At 36.3% G+C, this 27091-nt stretch overlaps 2 protein-coding genes across 2 annotated transcripts in view; both read left to right on the forward strand.

Moving 5' to 3' along the window:
• Positions 1-16605, forward strand: part of LOC127455569 (V-type proton ATPase subunit B, brain isoform-like) — a 34403-nt gene extending 17798 nt beyond the window's left edge. Inside the window, exons 7-14 of the mRNA XM_051723575.1 lie at positions 6960-7061; positions 7892-7989; positions 9058-9181; positions 11958-12108; positions 13242-13324; positions 13491-13595; positions 13708-13837; positions 15540-16605. Of these exons, the coding sequence (XP_051579535.1) occupies positions 6960-7061; positions 7892-7989; positions 9058-9181; positions 11958-12108; positions 13242-13324; positions 13491-13595; positions 13708-13837; positions 15540-15691 (945 nt within the window). The 3' untranslated portion in view covers positions 15692-16605. The remainder of the gene's footprint in view (positions 1-6959; positions 7062-7891; positions 7990-9057; positions 9182-11957; positions 12109-13241; positions 13325-13490; positions 13596-13707; positions 13838-15539) is intronic.
• A 2794-nt stretch (positions 16606-19399) lies between these two features.
• The window catches only part of LOC127455568 (shootin-1-like), a 40065-nt gene continuing 32373 nt past the window's right edge, over positions 19400-27091 (forward strand). The window contains exons 1-3 of the mRNA XM_051723574.1: positions 19400-19524; positions 23186-23238; positions 23463-23523. Coding sequence (XP_051579534.1) covers positions 19467-19524; positions 23186-23238; positions 23463-23523 — 172 coding nt within the window. The 5' untranslated portion in view covers positions 19400-19466. The remainder of the gene's footprint in view (positions 19525-23185; positions 23239-23462; positions 23524-27091) is intronic.

A 27091-nucleotide genomic window follows, 5' to 3' on the forward strand; every position in this document is an offset into this window, starting at 1 on the left:
TTGTTGTATTCTATGATGATCCACATATGATTCTTGAACCGAAAACTGGTTTCTAAAACTTTCAAAGAACAGAGACAGAGGTTGCAGTCAGTTCCTTTATGACTAGTATAGTATTAGATGCCACATGGAGAGGTGTGTGTGTGTGTGTGTGTGTGTGTGTGTGCGCGCGCGCGCTGTTTTTTGAAACACTTGACTGAAATGTTTCTCATGATCTTAAAAATCTTTTGATCTGAAGGTGTATGCTTAAATGTTTGAAATTAGTTTTGTAGACAAAAATATATTTGTGCCACCATATTAATTTATTTAAATATAAATCTAAAATGTAATTAAAAAAAAAAAAAGTTTTTGAAATTGATGACTTGGACCAAATAATAAAGAAAAGCAGCCAATAAGTGCCCAACATAGATGGGAACTCCTTCAATACTGTTTAAAAAGCATCCCAGGGTGATACCTCAAGAAGCTGGTTGAGAAAATGTCAAGAGTACATTTCTGCAAATTCTAGGCAAAGGGTGACTACTTTGAAGATGCTAAAATATAACACAGTTTTGATTTATTTTGGATTTTGTTTAGTCACAACATAATTCCCATAGTTCCATTTATGTTATTCCATAGTTTTGATGACTTTACTATTATTCTAAAAAAAAAAGGATAATAAAGACTGAGTAGGTGTTTCAAAACGTTTGACCGGTTGCGTGCGTGCGTGCAGATATATAGATATATATAAATTGGATAATAGCCTTCACATACCATACAATGTACGGAGGGAGAGAAATACAATGCCTTTTGTTAATGGTTACAAGGATCTTCTATGAAAACAACAACACATGGTTTCTTGTCATGAACAGCTTACTTGGATTTTATGCTTTTCTGTTCACGGACGGATGGACGGAATACCAGATTGATGGATGGATAGACAGATGATTACACACTTTACCCTTAAACATACTGCTGAGCCTTGTTTGGTTATGTCCACCAGCTATGACTGTATATGACTCAGAATTCGCTAAACTTCCCTGCATTCAGACTGGAAAATTAATGCAATAACCCACAACATGAGCTGTTAAATAGATAAGACTGTCTTGTATTGTTGTAAGAGATGGAAGCTCAATATTGCTAGAAAAGATCATTTGCTAGTCCCTAGAGTCCAGTTTAGTGTTTACTGTAAAGTAGTTCATAGTAATATAATGTCATTTCTAAATCTCGATGCAATTGTTTTACTTATAAATTTTTGTACCGTCTTGGAAAACCAGGATATTATTTAAAATTAACCCTCCTATTGCATTCGGGTCATTTTTGACCCGGGAGAGGTAGATAATAATTTTGAAATGCCACATCGTTTTTAGTACGGGAATCAAACTTTGAGCTTTGTCAAGACTATCAAAATACACATAATAATGTTTTTTGTTTTTTTTTCACTATTTTCATAAAATTGTTTGAGATGTAACCATTTAAAAAAAAATTAACATCTTTTGCATTCGCGGGTCAATTGTAACCCTGGTATCAATGTGCACATGATATTATGTAGATATTTTTATACATCTATGAATAATATTTGTGCGTTGCCACGGAGACATAGCGCGTGTGGAGGCTTCACGCCATCCACCGCAGCAACCACACTCAACTCACCACTCGCCCCACCGAGAACGAACCACATTATAGCGACCACGAGGAGTTTACCCCATGTGACTCTACCCTCCTTAGCAACCAGGCCAATTTGGTTGCTTGGGAGACCTGGCTGGAGTCACTCAGCACGCCCTGGGATTCGAACTAGCAAGCTAGCGAACTCCAGGGGTGGTAGACAGTGTATTTCACCACTGAGCTACCCAGGCCCCAATATTTGTACTTCTAAACACTTCACTTACATTTATCCTCGTTCCCATACTCGCACACTTTATCTCTTACTTGGACTGCATCTTGTTTACAAACATGCACACACACATACAGTCACACACAGACAAGTACACGTTCCTGTACAAAACAGACATGACAGATGTAACAAACATAACAAATAAACTAAATCAAAGATACTACTGTCTAAAGGGGGTGTGGCGAGAGCAAAAGTTCATGCACAAATTAGTCTATGTAGGGTTTGAAAGAGGAAATGTCATCTGATGCCGAACCAGCTTGCAGCATACTAACTCGTGCTTTCCTTCCGGAGCCCTGGCTTCAAAATTTACATTTTTAATATTTTCCATATTAGCGTATGGAGCAAATAAATGCTTTTTTCCTATTTTCTGTTTGCTGTATTATAGAGCACTGCAGACCAATTGAATAAATGATGCAGCTAAAATTGTGTGGGTGTGTTGGTATGGATGTCAGAGTGTGTTTTGTGTGTGTAAAAAAACAACATTGGCATTATGTAAACAAACTGGCATTTAAAAGGTTATAATCCTGAAAATGAATGAATATTTGGTAGTTATGATCAGGACTGATGTTGGTTTAAAAAAATTAACTTCTTGAAAGTGGAAAATAATATTAATATATAATATTATTATGGCAGTTTTTTGACGTGGACATTTTTGTCCTCTAAGGACCTCTGAATTAGAAAACTTTAAGGGTTAATGTTGTATACTTGAGTTGTACAGTTGTTTTGAAGTTAAGTTGAAAAAGAATACGTTAGGTTCATAACTTTTGATCAAGTTGTATTGAGCAGTTTTGAATAATAGGAAATTCAAATTACTAGTAATTCTCACATTAGATGTTAATATTAATTGTATATTATGTTGTTTAGATAAAATTTCACAGAAATGTTGATAGAAAAGGTGTCTTCATGTATCACACTGGTTTTGCTTTAATGTATATTTTGAAACATCAAAGAATTTCTACATTTTATTATTTCTAAACAAATGGCATATTAATATATATTTATATTTGTCAGTTAGCATGCCAAAAATATCAGTCTTGTTACATGTATGAACAGATAAGAATCTATTAATGACTTACAATATAGTTTATATGAAAACCATTGGGTTATGAAAGATTTATAAGCTTAAATTCCACCGAGTCAAAATTGACCCGCGAATGCAAAAGGTGTATACAGATTCTAAATGCAATAGGAGTGTTAAACAATTGCTTTACCCAACTTCAGTCCTCAAACATTCAAACATATCAAAAGCACCTCAAATGTATGTGCAATTGATATAAGAATCACGTCACCTCAATTTTAAACTCTCTGGCACAATATGAATATTTCTGTTATTATAAAAACAATTGACTTATGTTTACTTTGTGTGTGTGTGTATGTATTTTCATTTTGAGTCATATCTTTTATTATACTGTTGTGACGAGGAGGAGGGCGTTGCCGGGCCGTGAGGCTACACGGCCGGCGCTGAATCAGCTGATCAGCGGGAGAGCGAGATAAAGGGGAGCCGGAGATGCCAGTTCGAGAGAGAGAGAGAGACTGAACTGTTACAGTGATGCCGAAACCCCTGGCGGATGGCAGCGGCAAGGACTCCGCAACAGCGCATCACTCCTCCCTCCCGTGTTTCGGCACCACTGTAACAGTTCAATGATGGGCAAGGAGGAGGCAGGAACTGGCTGAACAGTCAACATAAAGGTTTAATGATATATATGAACTTAAAACAACATAAAACATAAACGAACAGACACACATGCTGCACGGCCGTGTGCGTCTCTCTCGAACTGACGTCTCCGGCTCCCCTTTATCTCGCTCTCCCGCTAATCAGCTGATTCAGCACCGGCCATGCAGCCTCACGGCCCGGCCACGCCCTCCTCCTCGTCACAGCTGTCTTAACCCCTAAAATTTGCCCTTTCCAATTCTTTTGCTACTTTAACATTTTCTTAGTGAATGTTGTGTCCTTGCAGTTATTAACAGATGGTAGGTAAACACAAAGGAATGAGAATGGCACCAAAATGTACATCAAATGTCTAAAATATCTCAAATGTTTTATTTAAATGGAATATAATTCAAATTTAAAGATATTTATTTTAACAATATTTTATCTTAGACCCAGTAGCAAAAATCATTTCATTGCATAATTTGTTTTTGCCAAATAACCTAACCTTAATTCTCAGAAGATGTCTCTTTATTATAATGATTTTGGAATTTCTACTTTGGTTACAAAGATACAGAAACATTGTGAAAGATTAATGTTTGAAAAACTGCTCTGTAAGAAGAACATAAAAGGACAGTTTTGAGGTTCTATATTTCCAGTGGCTCTTGGTGACTAAATTATTCAGTCTATTGGACAATTATTAGCTTGTGTAAATGGTAGCACTGACTAGATCACTCAAGCCTGATATTTTAACACTTGAGAGAGCTGCCCTCTCCAAACTATCAACCAGCAAGTTCCAATTAACACTGTTAAGCACACACATAAGCAAACAATAATACTAAAACCACAACACACTCTTGTGATGTTTAGTGTGTCCAGGTCTAAAGGAAGGAAGGCATGCATGATGGCATTGGAGAAGGAAGAATATTCTGTCCTGCCAACAAGATGAACAGTTAATGAGTAGAAAAAGTTTATTGTTTTTAGTATAGAAGCAGTTAAGAGAATAAAGCTATAGTGATTGTCATTTATGAAAATATATGATCAAAAGCCAAGGTTGAATAGTGTGAACTTCCAACAACCGAAGTGTAAAGTGGGTTTCAGTGTCACGCTAATGAAGGCACTGTGCTCTTGCCGTTTGAGTGATATAAAAAGTTTCTCGTTTCATTAAACAGGAGTCGTGGGGTCACAGCCGGCTTTATCCCCTCAGAGAAACAGGTGTTCAGGGTCAGAGTTCAGGCAGGGGTCAGGCCGGATTAGACGTCGAGGACCATTACATTAAGTGATAAGCGTGAAATTCCTCATGCTTATAGTCGTAATCTCTTTGTTGCAACCACACACAAAAATACACACACACACACATATGCAGTATATTCTGTAAACAGGCTTCTCAAAAAAATGTGGTGTTCATTTGAATCATATAGTTTGTTATATTCAAAATGTTTTACATGTATTAAACAGAATATAGTATCAAACATTGTGTTTTTTTTTTTCTTATCAAACTAATTCTGTGTAGGAATTTAAATAAAATTTTTATTTCAACATTTTCTGAAATATGTGAATATCTACAATAATAGCCCAAAATAGATTCTTCAGAGCTGTCACACAAACGTGAATGTTTATCCTGTACCTAAAGGTTTTAACTACTTATTAGTTCCAAGTCATGGAAAACACAAATGCCAGGGAAATATGAAATTGTTATTTCCGGCCTAAAAAAGTCCTGGAAACGAATACTGGAATGTACAGTGCATCCGGAAAGTATTCACAGCACTTCACTTTTTCCACATTTTGTTATGTTACAGCCTTATTCCAAAATGGATTAAATTCATTATTTTCCTCAAAATTCTACAAACAATACCCCATAATGACAACGTGAAAGAAGTTTGTTTGAAATCTTTGCAAATTTATTAAAAATAAAAAACAAAAAAAATCACATGTACATAAGTATTCACAGCCTTTGCTCAATACTTTGTTGAAGCACCTTTGGCACCAATTACAGCCTCAAGTCTTTTTGAGTATAATGCTACAAGCTTGGCACATCTATTTTTGGGCAGTTTCTCCCATTCTTCTTTGCAGGACCTATCAAGCTCCATCAGGTTGGATGGGGAGCGTCGGTGCACAGCCATTTTCAGATCTCTCCAGAGATGTTTAATCGGGTTCAAGTCTGGGATCTGGCTGGGCCACTCAAGGACATTCACAGAGTTGTCCCGGAGCCACTCCTTTGTTATCTTGGCTGTGTGCTTAGGGTCGTTGTCCTGTTGGAAGATGAACCTTTACCCCAGTCTGAGGTCCAGAGCGCTCTGGAGCAGGTTTTCATCAAGGATGTCTCTGTACATTGCTGCATTCATCTTTCCCTCGATCCTGACTAGTCTCCCAGTTCCTGCCGCTGAAAAACATCCCCACAGCATGATGCTGCCACCACCATGCTTCACTGTAGGGATGGTATTGGCCAGATGCCTGGTTTCCTCCAGACATGATGCTTGCCATTCAGGCCAAAGAGTTCAATCTTTGTTTCTCATGGTCTGAGAGTCCTTCAGGTGCCTTTTGGCAAACTCCAGGCGGGCTGTCATGTGCCTTTTACTGAGGAGTGGCTTCCGTCTGGCCACTCTACCATACAGGCCTGATTGGTGGAGTGCTGCAGAGATGGTTGTTCTTCTGGAAGGTTCTCCTCTCTCCACAGAGAAATGCTGATGTTCTGTCAGAGTGACCATCGGGTTCTTGGTCACCTCCCTGACTTAGGCCCTTCTCCCCCGATCGCACTGTTTGGCCGGGCAGCCAGCTCTAGGAAGAGTCCTGGTGGTTCCAAACTTCTTCCATTCACGGATATTGGAGGCCACTGTGCTCATTGGGACCTTCAATGCTGCAGAAATTTTTCTGTACCCTTCCCCAGATCTGTGCCTCGATACAATCCTGTCTCGGAGGTCTACAGACAGTTCCTTGGATTTCATGGCTTGGTTTGTGCTCTGACATGCACTGCTAACTGTGGGACCTTATATAGACAGGTGTGTGCCTTTCCAAATCATGTCCAATAAACTGAATTTACCACAGGTGGACTCCAATCAAGTTGTAGAAACATCTCAAGGATGATCAGTGGAAACAGGATGCACCTGAGCTCAATTTTGAGTGTCATGGCAAAGGCTGTGAATACTTATGTACATGTGGTTTTTTTGTTTTTTATTTTTAATAAATTTGCAAAGATTTCAAACAAACTTCTTTCACGTTGTCATTATGGGGTATTATTTGTAGAATTTTGAGGAAAATAATGAATTAATCCATTTTGGAATAAGGCTGTAACATAACAAAATGTGGAAAAAGTGAAGCGCTGTGAATACTTTCCGGATGCACTGTAGTTAAAGCAGTATTCTGAGTTCAATACCAGTAAAGCTTAATCAACAGCATTTGTGGCATAATGTTGTTGTTCTTCTTGACTGTTTTTTCGACTGGTAGATTGCTGCTCAGATCTGTCGTCAGGCTGGTTTGGTGCAGAAATCAAAAGACGTGATGGACTACAGTGCAGAGAACTTTGCCATCGTCTTTGCTGCTATGGGGGTGAGTGCTTGTCTGTCTGTTTTTTTTTATTATTTGTATCCATTTGTATGTATCCAAGTATGTGTTTCTTTTCTTTTTTCTTCTCTATTAACAGTGGTCAAGTGTGTGGTTTAGTTAAGGTTCCTCTTCTAACATGCTTAATTAAAATTACATAAAATCCTGTTTTACATGTAGGTCTGTATAAATAAAGACCATTTCCTATACTAGTGCTTGGATGTTAGCCTACTGCTTGCATGAATTGTAGGATGCTTGTGTAAAGTGATACTCTGAGTGGACAGAATGTGAAATTGTGTACTTTTTTGAGTGAGTTAATGAATGCTGGTCCTCATAGGTGGTTTAATCCTGCTCTTCAACACCACCTTAACCTTCTGCCCCCACATGTCTGCTTACTCTCCAAACCTTTGTTATTGTCACCTGAGTGGCTGCAGTCTGTCCTCTCAGACAGGTATTACCTGTGTCAGGTTCACCTGTGTATTCAAGTATGGAGGGCTTCCATTAACCTGTGTTTGAAATGCCAGTGACCCAACCTTGTGTCCTCTGGCCGCTTGGACCTGGTTGGGACTAATGGCTAATGCATTCGCTATTGACTACCTGTAACTCTATATCTTGATTTCATAGGCAGGGTGGTCAAAATGTTAAACCTATTATATAGAAAAGAGGATGTTCCTCTTGCAGGAAGTGTACTTCAAGAGGTCATTTTGAACTGAATAATGAACAAACAATACCTGAAATTATTTACAATTTTGGTCATTGTGCTACACCGACATTAGAGTGGGGTCTTAATCTTGGTTTGTTCACTGCTTAAGTTTATTTGTTTGTTTAAATCCCAGGTCAACATGGAGACTGCCCGTTTCTTTAAGTCGGACTTTGAGGAAAATGGATCTATGGACAATGTGTGCTTATTCTTGAACCTGGCCAACGATCCTACGTGAGAACTCATTTTAAATGATCTTAATTATCTTCCTGGCAACAAAACACCTGATTTGTTGTTGTTAAAGTGTCATAAACCCCCCTATTTCAGCATCATTTGTTCACACCTAAGACTTGCATAAAAGAAGAAATAAAAATACAAAGTGTATTTTTAAACTTCTTAAAACAAACATAGTTGGCAAGCTACAGAGAACTGTTGAGGAGAGAGAGAATGAAACGGGCGAGCACTTTAACATTGAGCTCAAACGCATCTATCACGGCTCTGATATGCGAACCGTTTAAATGAGACTGTTGCACGCCCGTCTATTATTGTAGAAACACAATGCCACGTAATAACGAAACGAACTGTGATTGGTCGTTTACATGTCTGAGACGCTCCTTCACATGCAAGCAGGTGATTCTTGGCGCTCTCACAGCCTTAAGAAACAAATCGTCAAAACGGGAGCATTTTACATCCGATACAATAATTCAAAAATTCTGAATATCGGCCGATTTATCGGCCTCGCCAATATATCGGTCGACCACTAATCACGATATTCGTTAAGACAGTTCTTTTTGTATTCCACATTAGAAAGAAAGTGATGTGGATTTGGAATTACATGAGGGTGAGTTAATTATGACAGAATTTTTGTTTTTGGATTATTCCTTAGAGTTTAAGCAGTTTTTAATTTATGAGAAAAATAAGGTCTTTGGTTAACATTACTTGAAGAGACTTTTCCTGTTTTGTTCTACAACATAAATTTACAACAGTACTTCAGCGGTACTGTAAGTACTAAAACGGTTGTCCCATTCATTTTTGCACACGTCATGCGCCCTTGTTGGTATAGTCTTTCAAGTAATGTTACCCACAGACCTTATTTTACTCATAAATTGAAATCAAAAACCTCTTTTCTAAAAACTCATTAAAATTCAAATAATCAAACAGCAGATTTTCCTTGCAAGTTGGCCTTTAAATTTACATCATGACTGACCATCTCTATTGTTTTTATACAGTGTATTTTGTCATTTTATTAAATCATGCATTGTCTTGTGCTACCTTATGTATTTTCTGAATTTCTCTATGTAGCATTGAACGCATCATCACCCCACGTTTGGCATTGACCACGGCGGAGTATCTGGCCTATCAGTGTGAGAAACATGTGCTGGTCATCCTCACGGACATGAGCTCTTATGCAGAAGCTCTGAGAGAGGTGAGGAGGATTTGATGTCTATGAATTATTTCCCATAACAATTGTTGTCCTAGTATGATAAAATGTCCATTTGGAGACCATAAAACAATTGGTTTGTGAGAGCAATCGCAGTGGGTTTTATTGGCAGATGGTCAAGATATCAGGCCTCAGTTAATGTTACTTTCTCGGTTTGACCAATATTTTCTTAAGTTTGTACGCTTTTTGAAAAATCTTGCAATGGTGAATTCAGCCATTTCAACCATGTTGGTCGAAGGTCTCCTTTAGAAAGACATAATGCACTTGTACTTGCACCCTCATATAAACCATTCCCATTGACAATGTATTGCTTTGGAAAGCATTTAATGGAAATGTAGTTTTTTTCTATTAGATGCAAAGCTACAACACCATTCTCTGCTTTGTAGGGATTTTTCCAGTGCCCTGTTTCTTATTGTATCAAGTTGTTTGGTATTTGAAATTTCAGAACTGCTTAAACATAATTGACCTTGTGATGTAAAAAATAAAGTCTCTCTCTCCCTGATCCCTTATCGTTTTATGATTTACTAACAATTGTAAGATGCACTTCTTTTGCTAGACGCACAAAAAGCACATTTATATCGAGTCATCTTGGTGTATCCTATATAACAACCTTTTTTATTGTCTCTAGCTCTGATTACCAATAAAAGTAGTTGTGTGTGCACAGAGCTACTTGATATCATATTTCAACTGTATGCCAGCGATCAAACAGACAACAGTGTGAACAGCTATGAAAGAGCACAGTCTCCCGTAACAAAAGCATAGTAACCTGCTCTTGACATTTGGAACTGTGTTGGAGCAAAGAACAGTGTCACGGTTAGTATTGTGTTTCCTGTGTAATTTATGTTGAAGAGCCACTGTGTCCAATCATAATGAATGGATTTCAGTACCATCTGCAAAGTGTAAGAAGCATTTAAACTTGTTGTTTAAAGAAAAAAACCCACATAGCCCACTCGACTTTGTGCATAAACCAAGAATATGGCTGTATTTGAAATGGAATGCTAGCATACTGCATACTTTGTACTGCATACATTTAAAAAAATATATATAGTATGTTAAAACGTACACAGTGTGCAACACTAAACATTTCAAGTTTTAGCATGGTACATTAATGTTGTCACATGACCTGCTGCATTTTTTTATTTAGAGTGGCATCTTATTTTCACCTGTGAAATATCTTCCCTTTTGGAAGTCCAATCAAATTGGTCCTGAAAGAGATGACAAAAAATGTATACCACTTTGTCACACTGAAAATGGAAGGTCAAGTTAAATGTATTGCAATATGTGCACACAGTATTGATGCAGTGTGCTCTGGTTGTATACTGCACATTTTGGCATATCTAGTAGGGTATTTTATGCATACAGAAAATTTGCATTCTGTGCACAGTACACATACTGCAAAAATTGTACGAGTAGTATGGAAAAACACAATCCTGAACATACCCTACGACACGAACCAAACCAGTGGTACAAGAAACAAGCAGAAGACAAGCACAAAGTAGCATTTGTGCAGCAATCATAACATAAGTTCTGAAAGAGAAAGAGTGGAAAAGCTGCATTCCGTGATGTTCCTCAGCCTCACAGAGATGCCTTAAGTTAATTATTCTCAGATGCTCAGTATGAGAGAGAGGCTTTTTTTTTTTTTTTTTTTGGCTTCCCTTTTCTGGCACCATCTCCTTTTTTTCCTCCCTCATACCACTGATAATCGTTTTTGTGCAATGGAACATGTTTTGATGTCTAAATGTGTCAAACGCATAATACTCATTCTAAATAGTTTGCGTGCATGTGAAAGGACCGTTGCCTACTGCCTTTGTGAAGCTGTAACCTTGGGATACATTCAGTCCTATCAGAGCTGCCTGCTTTTGCTTCTTTCGTAGTCAGACGCTTCCAAAAAGCGCCAGGAGCATTAATATTTAACTTCCTTTCCTATTCAACCTGGGAAAGGTTAGGCTAAGAACAGAATTGGTGGTTTAGGAGTATTTGAAACTCTTTAACCTTGGTAGAAGATCTGAGTGTATTTTCTACTTAATAAAGTGTATCAGTGTGTGGATGTAGCAAGTAAAGGGGAGATTAATGGTAATGATTTCCATTGATCATTTGGTACAGAGGTAATACAGATGTCACTGCCCTAATTCGTCCTTGTCTTACACCATTGGTTGAGTAATTGCTGCCATGTCAATAATTCATGCTTAAATAACAGAGCAATGTTTTGAAAGCACTGTTGGGCTACAGTGTTTACACTTTGAGGGTATCAACCTTCCAATGACTCACTCATAGTTGTCTGTGCACACTAAAACCAAAATAAGGCATAGTATTTTAATATGTTGTATTATATTCGTTTTTTTAATATACTTCACCTGTAACTGTCACCTTTAGGCTTCGACAGACCTCAGCTGATGGGTTATGTTTTTACCAATCAAATGGATTACTTTTTTTTTTTTTTAACCTTCAAGGAATGTATTTGAAGACAAAATCTCTAAGTTCAGACTGTTCTTAAGTTGGAATTTATGCAAATGTCAGTAACACTTTATTTTATAGTGTCTGTGTTACACATTTTACTGTTATTAATTACTGTAGTATTAACAATATGCAAATACACAGTAATTACATGTATTTCATTAGTATTACGCAGTAAATGTAAATACACGGTAACATTAACACTAAAATAAAGTGTGACCCAAGTGTCTCCTGTGATGCATACATTGCACAACTTCCCAAGTCATGATGTGAAACACCTTTTTGTCCTGGTGTGTGTGTTGTATAGGTGTCTGCTGCCCGTGAAGAGGTGCCAGGTCGTCGTGGTTTCCCAGGTTACATGTACACTGATCTTGCTACAATCTACGAGCGTGCTGGTAGAGTGGAAGGCAGAAATGGATCAATCACTCAGATCCCCATTTTGACCATGCCTAATGATGGTGGGCACACACACATTCACACTTCAGTCACACATAAGGCAATTCTTACAAAACCGGTTTAGAAAATACCAAGGTCGTATTTAAGCCCAAATCGATACAGAAACAAATGAAATTATATATTTTCATAAAGGAAATGATGCCTACATTTGAGACCATTAAAGGAATATTTCGGGTTCAATTCAAGTTAGGCCTCATTCACTTCTATTGTAAGTGCCTCACTGTAACCGAGTTTTGCTTCTTTTTTTTTCTTTTCTTTTTTTTAATAAAGAAAAAGAGGAACGAGTCGAAATTATTTTTGTGGTAATCAACATTATGCCACAAATTCTGTTGATTGAGTTTAACTTGTATTGAACCCGGAATATTGTTTAAAGATTTTTTTCGTTTCTGGCATTATTTACCACCCAATTCTCATTACCGTAACTCATCCAGACTTTTACCATCCCAGTGTTTTCATGATGATTCTCATTACCATAACAGTCATTTTTTTACGGTGTTACTGGAGTACTACTATGTATAAATACTTTACAACTTTATATATATAATTTTTTTTGTAATGACTATCATAATGACCATCACACCCATTCTCACTACTCACACACTTTATACTTGGATAGAATTATCTATAAGATTTCTTTCATCACTTTTCATCTATTATACAGGTAAGAAAGATCCAGAATCAGGCTGATTGTGGACAGTAGAGAAAATGTTCACATCTTTATTTTGTGTTCTGGTCGGACACAGCCACTGTGCCCAGTAACTAGTACTCTTGATGGCTTTGGTTACTATAGAAACATCCTTGTGAAGGACCTGTGTGTGTTTCTGAATAGGTCTTTCCCATTATAGCAGCACCGGGAAACCACCATCTCTTTTTCTTTCTGTCTTTTTCTCACTGTTGGACCTTCTATCTCGATAACTCTGTCTCTTCACTGCCCAACACACAAAATTGCTATACTGGTTATTGTCATCAAAGACAGCAACTGACATGTTTTTTGTAAAACCTTTTTTTTTGCCAATATAGTAAATAAATTGGCAAAAAAAAAAAAAAAAAAAAATTAATTCATTGGACACAGTTTTAATAGGCATACAAAAATAAAATAAAAATGCTAAAATATTTTTATTTCATATCAATACAGATATCACCCACCCAATTCCTGATCTGACAGGGTACATCACAGAGGGACAGGTTTATGTAGACAGGCAACTACATAACCGACAGGTGAGAAGTTTCAAGAGTCATAATAGACAAGTAAAAAGCGAGGGTATTAAATCCTCTGCAAAGACACTAACATATGGATTTTAAGGAATTAAGTTTATAAAGTTTAAGTTAATACAGTGCTCAACTGAACTCTCTTTTTTTTTTTTTTTTTTTTTTTTTCCTAAAGATTTATCCTCCCATCAATGTACTGCCATCTCTCTCTCGTTTGATGAAATCTGCTATTGGAGAGGGAATGACTCGCAAGGATCATGCTGATGTCTCTAACCAACTGGTAAACATGTTGTGCTATTCTTATTGTTTACTTTCAGATAAAAGAGTATGTTGGCTAATGATGATGATGTTTACCGTTTGTCTCTATGTTCCTCTCTCTCTCTCTTTCACAGTATGCATGTTATGCCATTGGTAAAGATGTTCAGGCCATGAAAGCTGTGGTGGGTGAGGAAGCTTTGACCCCTGATGATCTGTTGTACCTGGAGTTCCTACAAAAGTTTGAGAAGAACTTCATTGCTCAAGGTACGAGCTCTTGCTCTTTCTGCTCTTGTCTTAGGCTTGTTTGCTCTAGTCTGAAATTGGCATAGGATTCTAAACCTGTAGTTTAACTTTAAAGGGATACGTCACCCAAAAATGAAAATTCTCTCATCAGTTACTCATCCTCATGCCATCCCAGATGTGGATGACTTTCTTCTGCTGAACACAAACAAAGATTTTTAGAAGAATATCTCAGCTCTGTAGGTCCACACAATGCAAGGGAATGGTGACCAAAACTTTCAAGCTCAAAAAAGCACATAATGGCAGCATAAAAATAATCCATATTACTCCAGTGGTTAAATCCATATCTTCAGAAGCAATGTAAAAAGTGTGGATGAGAAACAGATAAATATTTAAGTCTTTAAGTTTTTTAACTATGAATCTCCACTTTCACATTCTGAAAGTGAAAGTGAAAATGGAGATATATAGCAAAACAAGTATTGTAATATTGATCTGTTTCTCACCCAAAGTGATTGCAGTGCTTCAGAAGACATTAATTTAACCACTGGAGTCATATGGATTACTTTAATGCTGACTTTGTGATTTTTGGAGCTTGAAAGGTCTGGTCACCATTCACCTGAATTGTGTGGACCTACAGAGCTGAGATCCTAAAAATCTTTGTTTGTGTTCAGCAGAAGAAAGAAAGTCACACATCTGGGATGGCAAGAAAGTGAGTAAATATTTAGAGAATTTTCATTTTTGGATGAACTTTAAAGACAATTAAAATCTTTAAGGAACTTATTGAGGCTTTCCCGCTGTGCTCCAGTTAGGAAACCTACAAACAGGCAATCATTTCAAAAACTTCCTCTGCTTAAAAGCATAGTAAACTAGATACATTTTATTTAATTTTCCTCTAGCCAAGCTATGCCACCAACCTCAGCAAATTCCAGAATTAGGCTGCTGACAGTGTGTGTGCATGTACTATTATGCTGTATTCTGTTTTAATACTCTGTATCGGAAGCCACTTGGCAGTATTTCTGTCCGCCACTGCTCTTGCTCTGCCGCAAAGCACTTTCACCCCAGTGAATGTTCTTCTGAATGCTGCTGCTCTTCAGTGAGGCACAAGGTGCAAGGCCCTCCGTCTCCAACAAACCCTCCACTTCTCTTTCAAAAAAACACATGTACATCTTTCACATTGATCACAGCCTTATTTTGGGGAAGAAATCTCTCCACTGCCTTTGTGTGCTCACACAATCACTGTCATTACCATCATTGGTAGAAAAGGACATTGTCTACATTCCACCAACACATTTTGGACTCAAATAATCTGTTATTGCTTCTATTTACAGAGAACAAAACATGCATTCACTCAACATTTTTTATACAACAATACAATGTTTTCTTCTTGTAAAGCAATTTTCTGTTGTTTAACTAAAACATGACATGAATTACGTTGAGTCAGTTTGTGGTTTTGATATGGTATTTTGTTTTTTTATGCAAAATACAGGGCTATAGAAAAGATATATTTTGAAAGCAGTGCATTCCATTGCATTCAGTATATTCTGTTTATTTTCTGCAGAAGCTAACTTTTTCACCCAAGTCTTTCTTTTATCTCTGTATTTGTGTTTTCTATGCTTGCACGCCTTTTGAATAAACAAATTTTCTGAACGTTTTTATTTTATTTTTTTTTATTTATTTTTTTAAGTCATTGGACTTTTCTGAAGTGTGTGTGTATCAATTTCTCTAGGTCCCTATGACAACAGAACTGTGTTCGAGACACTAGACATTGGTTGGCAGCTGCTCCGTATCTTCCCCAAAGAAATGCTGAAGAGAATTCCTCAGAGCACGCTGTCCGAGTTCTACCCGAGAGAGTCCGCTGCCCGCCACGGCACCTCTTAAGACCTAAACACCTTCAGGAGGCTTAGGCCAAAGGTCACATGACCTGTGCGCCCCCAAAATCTCATCTCAGACCCCTGTGTCCACCTTTACTATGATACCGAATACAATGATGTTAAGATTATTGGGGGTTAACTCTGGGTTATGACATAAATCATACATGCATATAATGGTTCTGTAAACATATAATGTTGTTAAACCAATATGTTTTGACCCCCATTGTTGTGTTTTACATGTTTGTGTGTATTGCAGTGTGTGGATAAGATGTGTAATTGTGATTGCTGTACTCTATGTTTGCTTTTGTTTTGGTTTACTGTTTTGTTTCCAGAGATAAAAACTGTTCTGTAGTACTTTTCTTTTTTGTTTCACTGTCCCCAAACTAAAGAGAGTGTGTAAAACATTTGAGCTCAAAAGGAAAATTCAGGGCTGACTTGCACACATTTGTTCTCTCACTTCAACTATCACTGGAGCATCATACACACACCATAAACACACGTCATACCAGATTTCCAAACATTCCAATATAATTCCAATGTAATAATTAAGGCTATTTGGTTTACTTTCTAACTAGTTAATAATGGCCAATGGTTGAAGATATTTGTTTTTATTTATTTTTAATGTTAAAAAAAAAACTAATGAAAGCCTGAACAAGAACTTAGTTTCCAGTAAGATGACAGCCATGTAATTATAGGTGTTGATTGATCATATAGTGTGTGACTGTCACTGACAGTGTTATTTCCCTTTAGAGTAGGATGGAGGATGTTTACAGCAGCTGTGCTTTCAAATATACAAGTATGTGCTGATACAAGAATGATTAAACATCCTCTTTTCTGTGCATAAACGTGTTTTACCTGTGTTGATTGCGGTCCTGTCAAACCTCTCAGATGAATTAAATTATATTATTATCATGACTGACACACTGATTTGTTTATTGTCATAATATTTGCATATTTTTCTTAAAGCAAGTGAAAATACCGGGGATTTTCTGTTGTTTTTTGTGGGAAAAGTCTTTCAAAAATAGTTACTACACAGTAAAATCAAATTAGTTGAGCTTTAATTTTTTTAAGGCAGCCGGTCTGCATGCTTTTTCTTAGCAAACACTTATTTGGTTCAAGTAAAGTGAACTTAATTATTTAAGTACAGTTAACTAGTTAAAAGTAAACTTAAATCATCTGTGATTAAATTATAGTTTAATTATTTAAATTGAGTTATAGCACATTTTATGCAGGATAAGACAAGTTATGACTGGACTACCCATATGACTCATTGGATTCTCCCTAGTACTTCTTAGTGCACATAAATATGCACTTTCTGTAAAGAACAATTGAGTAGAGAAGAATTACTTAAATTTAACAGGCTCCAAGCTTACCAGAGGTAACAATAATCACCCTAATGGTGACTAAACACAAATCACAACTATCAACCAGCTACAATAAAACAACAGCAATAGTCATAACATTTAATATATATATATATATATATATATATATATATATGTGTATGTGTGTATGTATATATATATATATATATATATATATATACACACATACACACACACACACATATATATATATATATATATATACATACACACATATATATATATATATATGTGTGTATGTATATATATATATATATATATATATATATATATACATACACACATATATATATATATATATGTGTGTATGTATATATATATATATATATATACATACACACATATATATATATATATATATATATATATATATATATATATATATATATATATGTGTATGTATATATATATATATATATATATATATATATATATATATATATATATATTTATATATCATCTTTTCTCCCAATTTGGAATGCCCAATTCCTACTACATAGTAGGTCCTCGTGGTGGCACGGTTACTCACTTCAATCCGGGTGGCGGAGGACAAGTCTCAGCTGCCTCCACTTCTGAGACAGTCAATCCGCGCATCTTATCACGTGGCTCATTGTGCATGACACCACGGAGACTCGCAGCACGTGGAGGCTCATGCTACTCTCCGCGACCCATGCACAACTTCCTACACGCCCCATTGAGAGCGAGAACCCCTAATCGTGACCATGAGGAGGTTACCCCATGTGACTACCCTCCCTAGCAACCGGACCAATTTGTTTGCTTAGGAGACGTGGCTGGAGTCACTCAGCACACACTAGATTCAAACTCGCGACTCCAGGGGTGGTAGTCAGCGTCAATACTCACTGAGCTACCCAGGCCCCAAATATATTCATTTTTAATAAAAAATTATTATATTTCTCCATAAGTTCCCTTGTCTTGATCAAACATGCATCATTTATTCAAGCGCAAGGGCTTATGGGTATTCCACACAGCCGCAATTATGTACTTGATAATTTTGAGTTTATTGTACTCGAAGCCAAAGTTTAAAGAACGTATATATTTGAGTTACAATTCCAAAATGTGACATTTGTTTAATTACGACCAATTGATTGTTTTTATTAATGACATCTTTAGGGTTTAGAGAGTAAGTGTAACTTAATTAAATCTAGTAAGAATAGTAAAAAATAAAGCTGAAGTTGAGTCAACAATATATTTTTTTCTTTGAGATAACTATTAGTATTTAAAGTGTAAAACTGTTTTAAATAGATGTAGGATCTGCTTCGAAATCTGTAAGACGCTGTTACACCTTTACTGTCCTTGTAATTTCTTATTTTAATTAAGGATGGCTAATAATATGGTACATTTTTAATGAGTGTTTGTTCAACTTCCGGCACTTTTAGCACTGTGAAGTTACTTAAAAGACTTCACACCCTCACTTGTTTATTTAGTCTACTAACAATGTCCAGCAGTGTATGTACATTTATCACAGGAGATGTATATTATTTCCTAAAAGTCATGAAAATTTCAACAACAGTGTCATTTCCACCAAATCTCAAAAAGGAAATTACATTTTTAAAATTACAGTTTTTGGAGTAAAATTGCCAACTCCGTTGTCTTGCTAAGGCTAATTTCATAGCTAACATTTTATTTAGCCTATCCTGAATACATGGATTTTTTTATTTATTATTATTTTTTTTTTTTAAATTATTTTTATAACCCTTTTGGCAAAATTATAGTTTGGCTGAAAGTGACGGCCAATAAAAGCATTCTTCTCACAAGATATTTACCTTGATTTTTCTTTGTTTTCTTCAAACATCGCACTCATATGTCACATCGATCATGCTCTTCACTCACACTTTGTCAACGACTAAACCAGTACACTAACTTTTGGAAAAAAAAAAAAAAAAAATTCAACATTGTTTGATGTGATGGAAATGACGCCACAATGTGGGACAGTCGAAATGTATGAGAAATTAATAGAAACATTTTTCACGCAATAAATATTGAAATGGCTTATGTCACCGTTATAAACGTAAACATTTGTATTGAATTTTTACAATAGATTTTCATAGTTTAATAGTGAATATTGAATATCTGGGTTTGGGACAAGGTTAAAATAAAATCACATAAAAGGCACTTGAAAAGTAGGCTACCAAACATAAATGATGACGGCATTGTAAAGAAGAAGAAAAAAACTTGATATAACAAACAGAAAATGTTTAAATCTCTTAGTTTTAATAAAAATCAACCACTTGGACATTAAATTACTAGTACGGGTAAAGAAGCGAGTTCTGATAGAGCGCTTTAACTGAGTGCGCGTGCTGTGTCCAGGTGTCACTTCCTGTATCGTTCGCGCTGTGGTTTACCGGAGCTTTGAATCGGTGACCACAGGAGTTCTCAATGGCGTCTACAGAAGGGAAGAAAGAAGTAAAGATGATTTCAGATCTGTCCAACCAAGGTACGTGTCACAGTGTCAAATGCAAGAAGAGGGCCGGTGCGCAAAAACAACGCTCTTGTGTGCAATTGGTATGCACTGGAATCACGGTGCATTTAGGAAATAACTGGAGTCTAACTGTGAACAGTTTACGCATGTATTATAAGACATGATGTTGCCATTTCATGTTCCAATACTCGTCTCGATGTCGATTTGGTCATTTAACTTTATTTCCAGAAAGAAAAATCCATAATACTTCTTAAACATGTTTGGAGAACAAATAAACTGGCATAATAATAAACCAACCAATATACTCTGAAGTGAAACAGAGATTACACTGTTGCATTCTCCTTCCTTGCACTTGATCCCTCTTGCATGCAGAGGAAAATTCTACAAAAAGTTTTTAACTCTGGAAACCTGTTTACTTTCGGAGGCTTGTGTAGACATGCACATACATTTTTGGTGAACATCCTGGTTGGCGGCTCGATTTCTTTTGTGTTTCATTCAAATATGAAAGCACATGAAATCTATCTTAACAGATACACATTTTATTCATGTTCCTCACTGCTGTATAATTTCCTTCTAGAATTAGGTCAGTAAACAACTCTCTCACAGGTATCTTAAAGGAATAGTTCACCCAAAAACGAAAATCTTCAAATCATTTACTCACCCTCATGCCATCCCAGATGTGTATGCCTTTCTTTCTTCTAATGAATACAAACAAAGATTTTAGAAAAATATTTCAGCTTTGTTTGGTCCATTCAGTGGAAGTGAATGGTAGCCAGAACTTTAAAGCTCCAAAAAGCATATGAAGGCAGCATAAAAGTAATCCATACAACTCCAGTGGTTAAATCTACACTCACTGGCCACTTTATTGGGTACACCTGTACATGTACTTATTCATGCGATAATCTAATCAGCCAATAATGTGGCAGCAGTGTAATGTATAAAATCATGCGGATATAGGTCAGGAGCTTCAGTTAATGTTCACATCAACCATCAGAATGGGGAAAAAATATGATCTCAGTGATTTAGACCGTGGCATGATTGTTGGTGCCAGACGGGCTGATTTGAGTATTTCTGTAACTGCTGATCTCCTGAGATTTTCACGCACAACGGTCTCTAGAGCAGGGGTTGGCAAACTCTTTGACACAGAGTGCCATTTTTTATTTTCTTGGTCAATGTCTGTGCTATAGGTTGCAGACCGCTGCTCTAGAGTTTACTAAGAATGGTGCGAAAAACAGAAAACAACCAGAGAGCGACAGTTCTGTGGACGAAAACACCTTGTTGATGAGAGAGGTCAACGGAGAATGGCCAGACTGGTTCAAACTAACAGAAAGGCTACAGTAACTCGGATAACCACTTTGTACAATTGTAGAGAGCAGAATAGCATCTCAGAATGCACAACACATTGAACCTTGAGGCGGATGGGCTACAACCACAGAAGACCAAGTTGGGTTCCACTTCTGCCAAGAACAGAAAACTGAGGCTGCAGTGGGCCTACCATTTGTGTACCTTAGTAGAAATCCAGATTTGTCAGACCAGGTGATGTTTTTCCAATCATCTACTGTCCAGTTTTGGTGAGCCTATGCCCACTGCAGTCTCAGTTTCTTGTTCTAAGCTGACAATAGTGGTACCCGGAGGGGTCTTGTGCTGCTGTATCCCATCCGCCTTAATGTTCGATGTGTTGTACGTTCAGAAATGCTTTTCTTCATAGCACTGTTGTAATGCGTGTTTATTTGGATTACTGTCGCCTTCCTGTCAGCTTGGACCAGTCTGGCCATTCTCCTCGGACCTCTGTCATTAACAAGCCATTTTCGCCCAGAGAACTGCTGCTCGCTGGATGTTTTTTGTATTTCGCACCATTCTCTATAAACTCCAGACACTGTTGTGCGTGAAAATCCCAGGAGATCGGCAGTTACAGAAATACTCAAACCAGCCCATCTGGCACCAACAATCATGCCACAGTCGAAATCACTGAGATCAAAATTTTTCCCCATTCTGGTGGTTGATATGAACATTAACTGAAGCTCCTGACTAGGGTTTCTCCGATACCAAAATTCTGGCTTCGGTATGAAACCAGCCCTGGTACCCTGCTACTTAGGCAACAAATAAAAACCTCAGATTTTTTATGAAATTACACACAAAATGGCTTGATTAAAAGAACGTCATAAAGTCTTACAGTTTCTGTGTTTTCATTTTAATTTTTTCTGGATTCCATGTTAAATGTTTTAATTAAAGCTGCATGTATTAATCATAATATTTAATCAAATGAAAATATAATAATTCACTTTTAACAAAAATTTACATTTTATTTTTGGTAAAATAAAATGCTGCACAACAGAACTTTACAGTATTGATGAAAACATTAATGAAAAAATCTGATTACCTCAGGCACAAGGCTGCTATGGCTGAATCACAACATGCTGATATTCAGTACGCTTTTGTGATTTTGTTTAAATATGATTTATGATTTCGTTCATTAATAAATAATCATAATAATCATAATACAACCGTTTAATATTATACTGCTGTTATTATGAGTATTATTGCTAGCACCATTTAAGCAACAATTATCTAGGTATATATAGCACTTACAGTTGAGAATAGCCGTCCGCCTCATGATTCACCGCTGTTCGTTTAAATGAACGTGTGTTGAACGTGACATCGCTTCAGCTCCCGAGGGATTATGGGATAGCTAATTGTCCAGTCGATCCACACTTCAAAATCTCGGCGGAAATAGTAGGTCATCCGGGTGTTTCTCACTTACTGCATCATGAATACTGTCGATTCTGACATACAACTCCATTGACATATTATTTTTGGTATACTACTGTATATAGTAAAGAAGTATGGATATTCAGACACAGTGATGGATTTAACCACTGGAATCATATGGATTACTTTTATGCTCCCTTTATATGCTTTTTGGAGCTTCAAATTTCTGTCCACCATTCACTTGCATTGAATGGACCTACAGAGCTTAGATATTTTTCTAAAAAATATCTTCGATTGTGTTCAGCAGAAGAAAGAAAGTCATACACATCTGGGATTTTATGAGGGTGAGTAAATGATGATAGAATTTTCATTTTTGGGTGAACTTTCGCTTTAAAGCAATGTTCACACTGTCCCTTGTAGAAAACACACTTCAGACCTCATGAATAGAGGCACAGAACATTAAGATTATTCACATTATGTTGTACTCTGGAAGGGGCAACTTGACCAAATGAAACTTAAGTTACTGTCTGATAAGGGTCTTTTCCTTGGTACTCTGTCTCACTGGGTAATAACCCAGATGCAGTGTGGTTTGTTAAACATTATGTCACAATCAGATCATGTCTTAGACCAGTAGAGGTGGTGCTGATTCATTCCACAGGCTATGTAGATATGTACAGTAGAAGAGCAGACATTGTCTTGTCCAAATAACATGTGCCTCTTCTCCTAAAAGACAATTCAGATTTTTTCCTCTATTTGTAATTGTATGTTTTTGCACTCCACCGTTAAAAATACTTTTGTGTTAAATTTCAGGGTGGAAATAAGTGTTAGTTTCCATGAGCAATCCTCACTCTGGACATGAGTTGTGGGTTGTGATTGAAGTTTCCTCTTATTTTTTTACTGATTGCAAAAACTGATTTTGTAGTTCTTTGGAAAGACATGTTTAACTGGCGTCCATGTATTTCTGCAGTACTTCTTCAGTATGAGAGCCTCCAAAAAGAACATGAGAAAATCAAAAAGGAGGTAAGACAAGTTTTGTTGTCATGCTGTGTTTTCTTTTGTCATTTTTATATTCTTGTTTATTGTGCTGTTAAGGTTAGGATGTTTTGCCCTTCATAACATATAACTGATGTTTTCTTTCACATCAAAAATCTGTTCTATCAATTGGGTGCTATACTTTGCCATTACTATAAACACTGAGCCACACTTGTTAATGTATGTTTAATGTAGTTTCGTTTTTGTTTCAGTGTAAACAAATGCAAGAGGAAAGAGATGAGGCCTTACAGAAGCTAAAGGAATTTGAAAAAGGTTGGTTTTAAAAATCTCAGATTTATCTAATAAAATATTCCAGTTTGCCTAAGGTAGTTTTAGAAAGTCTTAACTTGCTAACTGATATTTATACAGGGTCCAAAATTAACTTAATATTAAGGCTGGCCCGGGTATTGTTACAGGTTTCCCGATTCTAGGTATGTTTTGGTTACAATTTCCATTTAACTTAAATATAAAATAAATTATTTCTCAGCTCATGCTGTTAATTATGAAGGGACCTTCTAACCTTCTAGGTAACCCTTCTAGGTACAATTTGGAAATATTACTTTTATATATATATATATATATATATATATATATATATATATATATATATATATATATATATATATAGTATATATATTTATATCATAATAATATAATATATAATATTCATCATATTGGTTGCATTTTAGCTTTTGAAAAATTGTCAAATTCATAATATTCCATCAATAAATGTTTTAAACTGCATTTATTATTTGCATATATATTTGTTACATGTTTATCGTTTACATGCATAAATTGTTCCATTTACAATGATTTACACTGATACTCAGAACACAAGCTAAATTGGAAATATCTCTTTAAATAGACAACAGCATGTGAGCACAACGACAGGTGATTTTGTTCCTCTCATGTTCTTATGGTGGCTTAATGTGAGGAAAATGTCACATGTATCTCATGGAGTTTTGGAAAAAAATAACAGTTATGCATCATAGATTTTGCACTGAAGTAAAATATGTTTATACAGTAGATACGTGAGTAGTGGCAGATGTTTGATTTGAATTGTGCACGTCACTTTAAGCAAGCATCTGATTTTTGTTCACTGTTTAATGAAAAGCATGTAAAGATGCAGTTGCTAATAATGTTACCTACCACCTGGTGAATATTTCCATTTATTTTCTCACCAAAAGAATTTTTTTTCTTGCATTTGGTGCATGCCAGGTGTTAATTTTGGACCATGTTTACATGAATATCAAACAAATATTCACCTAAGTAGCTATGTTGACATGTATGGCTCACTTTTCTTCTGTTAAAAACTATTTTGTTTTTTGTCTGCTACCTCCTGATCTTTCTCTGCTCCTGTTTCTTTTGAATGTCTGATTTTGGATTAATTTCTGTAGATACATTAATGGACTAAGCAAACGACATCAGGACATGTACTCAGTTTGGACCGCGAGCCGCTGACGGACCAGATCTCTTTCACTTTTATAAAGGGGGTTGGGGGTCGCTAACATGGGAGGTGACAAGGCAGATTATAGGGGAACTCGCAATTTTTACAGGTAGAAAACAGAGTCTTGTGAAGTTTTCTTCCAACCAATATCATGTTATTACTATATAACAAATGATAATATAATGGAATATCAATGAAGCCTTTCTGTGGGCCCCCATCCAGGGAGGGCCCCTGTTACTCAGGTCCATCATTACCTGCGGTCCGACACACTGGTTTTACTAATTATATCATGGTTAAACTATGGTTACTGTAGTAAAATCATGGTTAATTTTTGTAATGGAATGTCACCCTAATTAATCAGATGGCTGAATTCAATAATATAATCCAATTGTTACATCTAAAAAATAATTTCTGTATTATAGGGGCATTCATTAGTTCTCTAGCTAGAGTTAGCATTGCTCTTCTTCGTGTACTTTAAGTACCCATGTTACAGTGGTGTTAGACGCTATACTGCCATCTTCCGACATGGATCAGCATGATCAACTCTGCTGCCCCCGTCAGCTTTGGAATATCACTTGCATCTGGAAAATGTCTGCGTTTGAGATCATTTCTAAAGTTATTTATTACTCCTATAATATAATTGCTTTGCCTGAAAACAAACGTCAGAAATCAAGTGAACATGCTACTACAGTTAAGGACAGATTATTATTGTCCCTCATATCAATAATCTTTGGAGACTGTCTACGTTTCACATTATTTCTAAATAATGCTATTTCTTCTTTGCAAGACTTATTCTACACATTGTGTGCAAGCTTCCCCTGTCTTTTGGACCTTAGTATGATTTTTTGAGCTTACGCACCAAAGCTACTTGGAAATATAAGCCCTTTCAGTATTTGGCGCGGATGTCTACAACTTTTGTTCTGCTGTTGGTTTACTAAAGACAGTTATTACCTTTATTAGAGAACTGCTTAGCGTGAAATAAACCCCAATTATCTAGCGATACAGAATGTTATGGTAAAGGAATCATTAGAATTGTTTTTGATGATCAAATTCAGCATATCCATGTATACTGTATTTGAAGAACTCGTTTTTGAAGACCTTTTTTTGCTTCTTCGGCAGTACAGCTACTGGATCTCCCGCTGTCTCCGCTGCTAAAGCACAATAAATAAATATGTTCCATTGTGTTCTGTCACCATGACAAATTCTTTGTGTGTGTTAGCATACTTGGCAATAAAGCTCATTCTGATTCTTTTCACTCTTCGCATCACCAAACAACACTGTTCTAAGCATAGCCAAGCGTATCTATCTACACAGTCAGCAGCCAATTAGCGCGAGTATTTTCTTCTTCGACATTTAGTGAAACACCATGGGTTATGTGATTTCAACATGGCAAAACACATTGAAGGGGGTGACCTGCACCATGTAGAATAAAACACTTTTTATAGAAAACTATTATGAGTACAGTACACCATTCAGATTAAACTTAAAAAAAAAACACAATTTAACACAAATTGCACACGTTAATGTGTAAAACCTTTTAAATTGGCTTCAAACTACTGAATGCACCTTTAAATAACTTCAATGCACAGTTGTTGGCTACTTGTTATTAGCTTGTAGTGTAGCTAACTACTACTCTTTTTAAAAGAGTAGCTTGAATGTACAGAAGTTTAACTACTTTGGTTACACATTACAATAAGGTTCCATTCGTTAACATTAGTTAATGCATAAGGTATCATGAACTAACATTGAACAATATATTTTTTACAGCCTTTGTTAATGTTAGTTAATAAAAAATACTATTGTTCATTGTTAGTTCATGTTAACTAATGTTGTTTATTAATGTTAACAAATGCTACTTTATTGTAAATTGTTACCATACTTTAAGTTATGAGTAGCTTGTAGCTTGGGAAGCTTCAGTTTTAAGTAGCTTCCCCAACACTGTTGTGCATAATACACATATACTATATTGTCAGGATATTTATAGAAACACAGCTACTAGCTAGCTGTGTGCACTGCTGTTTTGGACTTTGTAACCCAGAATCTTGTGAGCACTGTAAAGACCTTGACACAATTCCATATAGACACACCCAAACTCTTCCGTAAGAAATCTTTTTGCCTGTTTTCCAGCAAGTCCTCCAACCAAGAAATGAATGATCTTTGATGCGTGTTATTTAAACTGCTCTAAATCAAATGGACTAGTCAAAATAAATCTGTATCACATCTTCTTTCTTTAAACAAAACCTTGTTTTTCGTTATATGTTAACTGTGCCCAAATGGCAATGTAATGTTGGCACTCTGATGTTTCGATGAATGCAGTAGGTATATAAGCTATTTCTTTTTGCCACTGCAGACATGAGTGGAGCTATCGACTAGTTTGGCTGTTAGGGGCTAAAG

This window comes from Myxocyprinus asiaticus, chromosome 17 (assembly GCF_019703515.2).
Source record: "Myxocyprinus asiaticus isolate MX2 ecotype Aquarium Trade chromosome 17, UBuf_Myxa_2, whole genome shotgun sequence".
Taxonomy (NCBI): Eukaryota; Metazoa; Chordata; class Actinopteri; order Cypriniformes; family Catostomidae; genus Myxocyprinus; species Myxocyprinus asiaticus.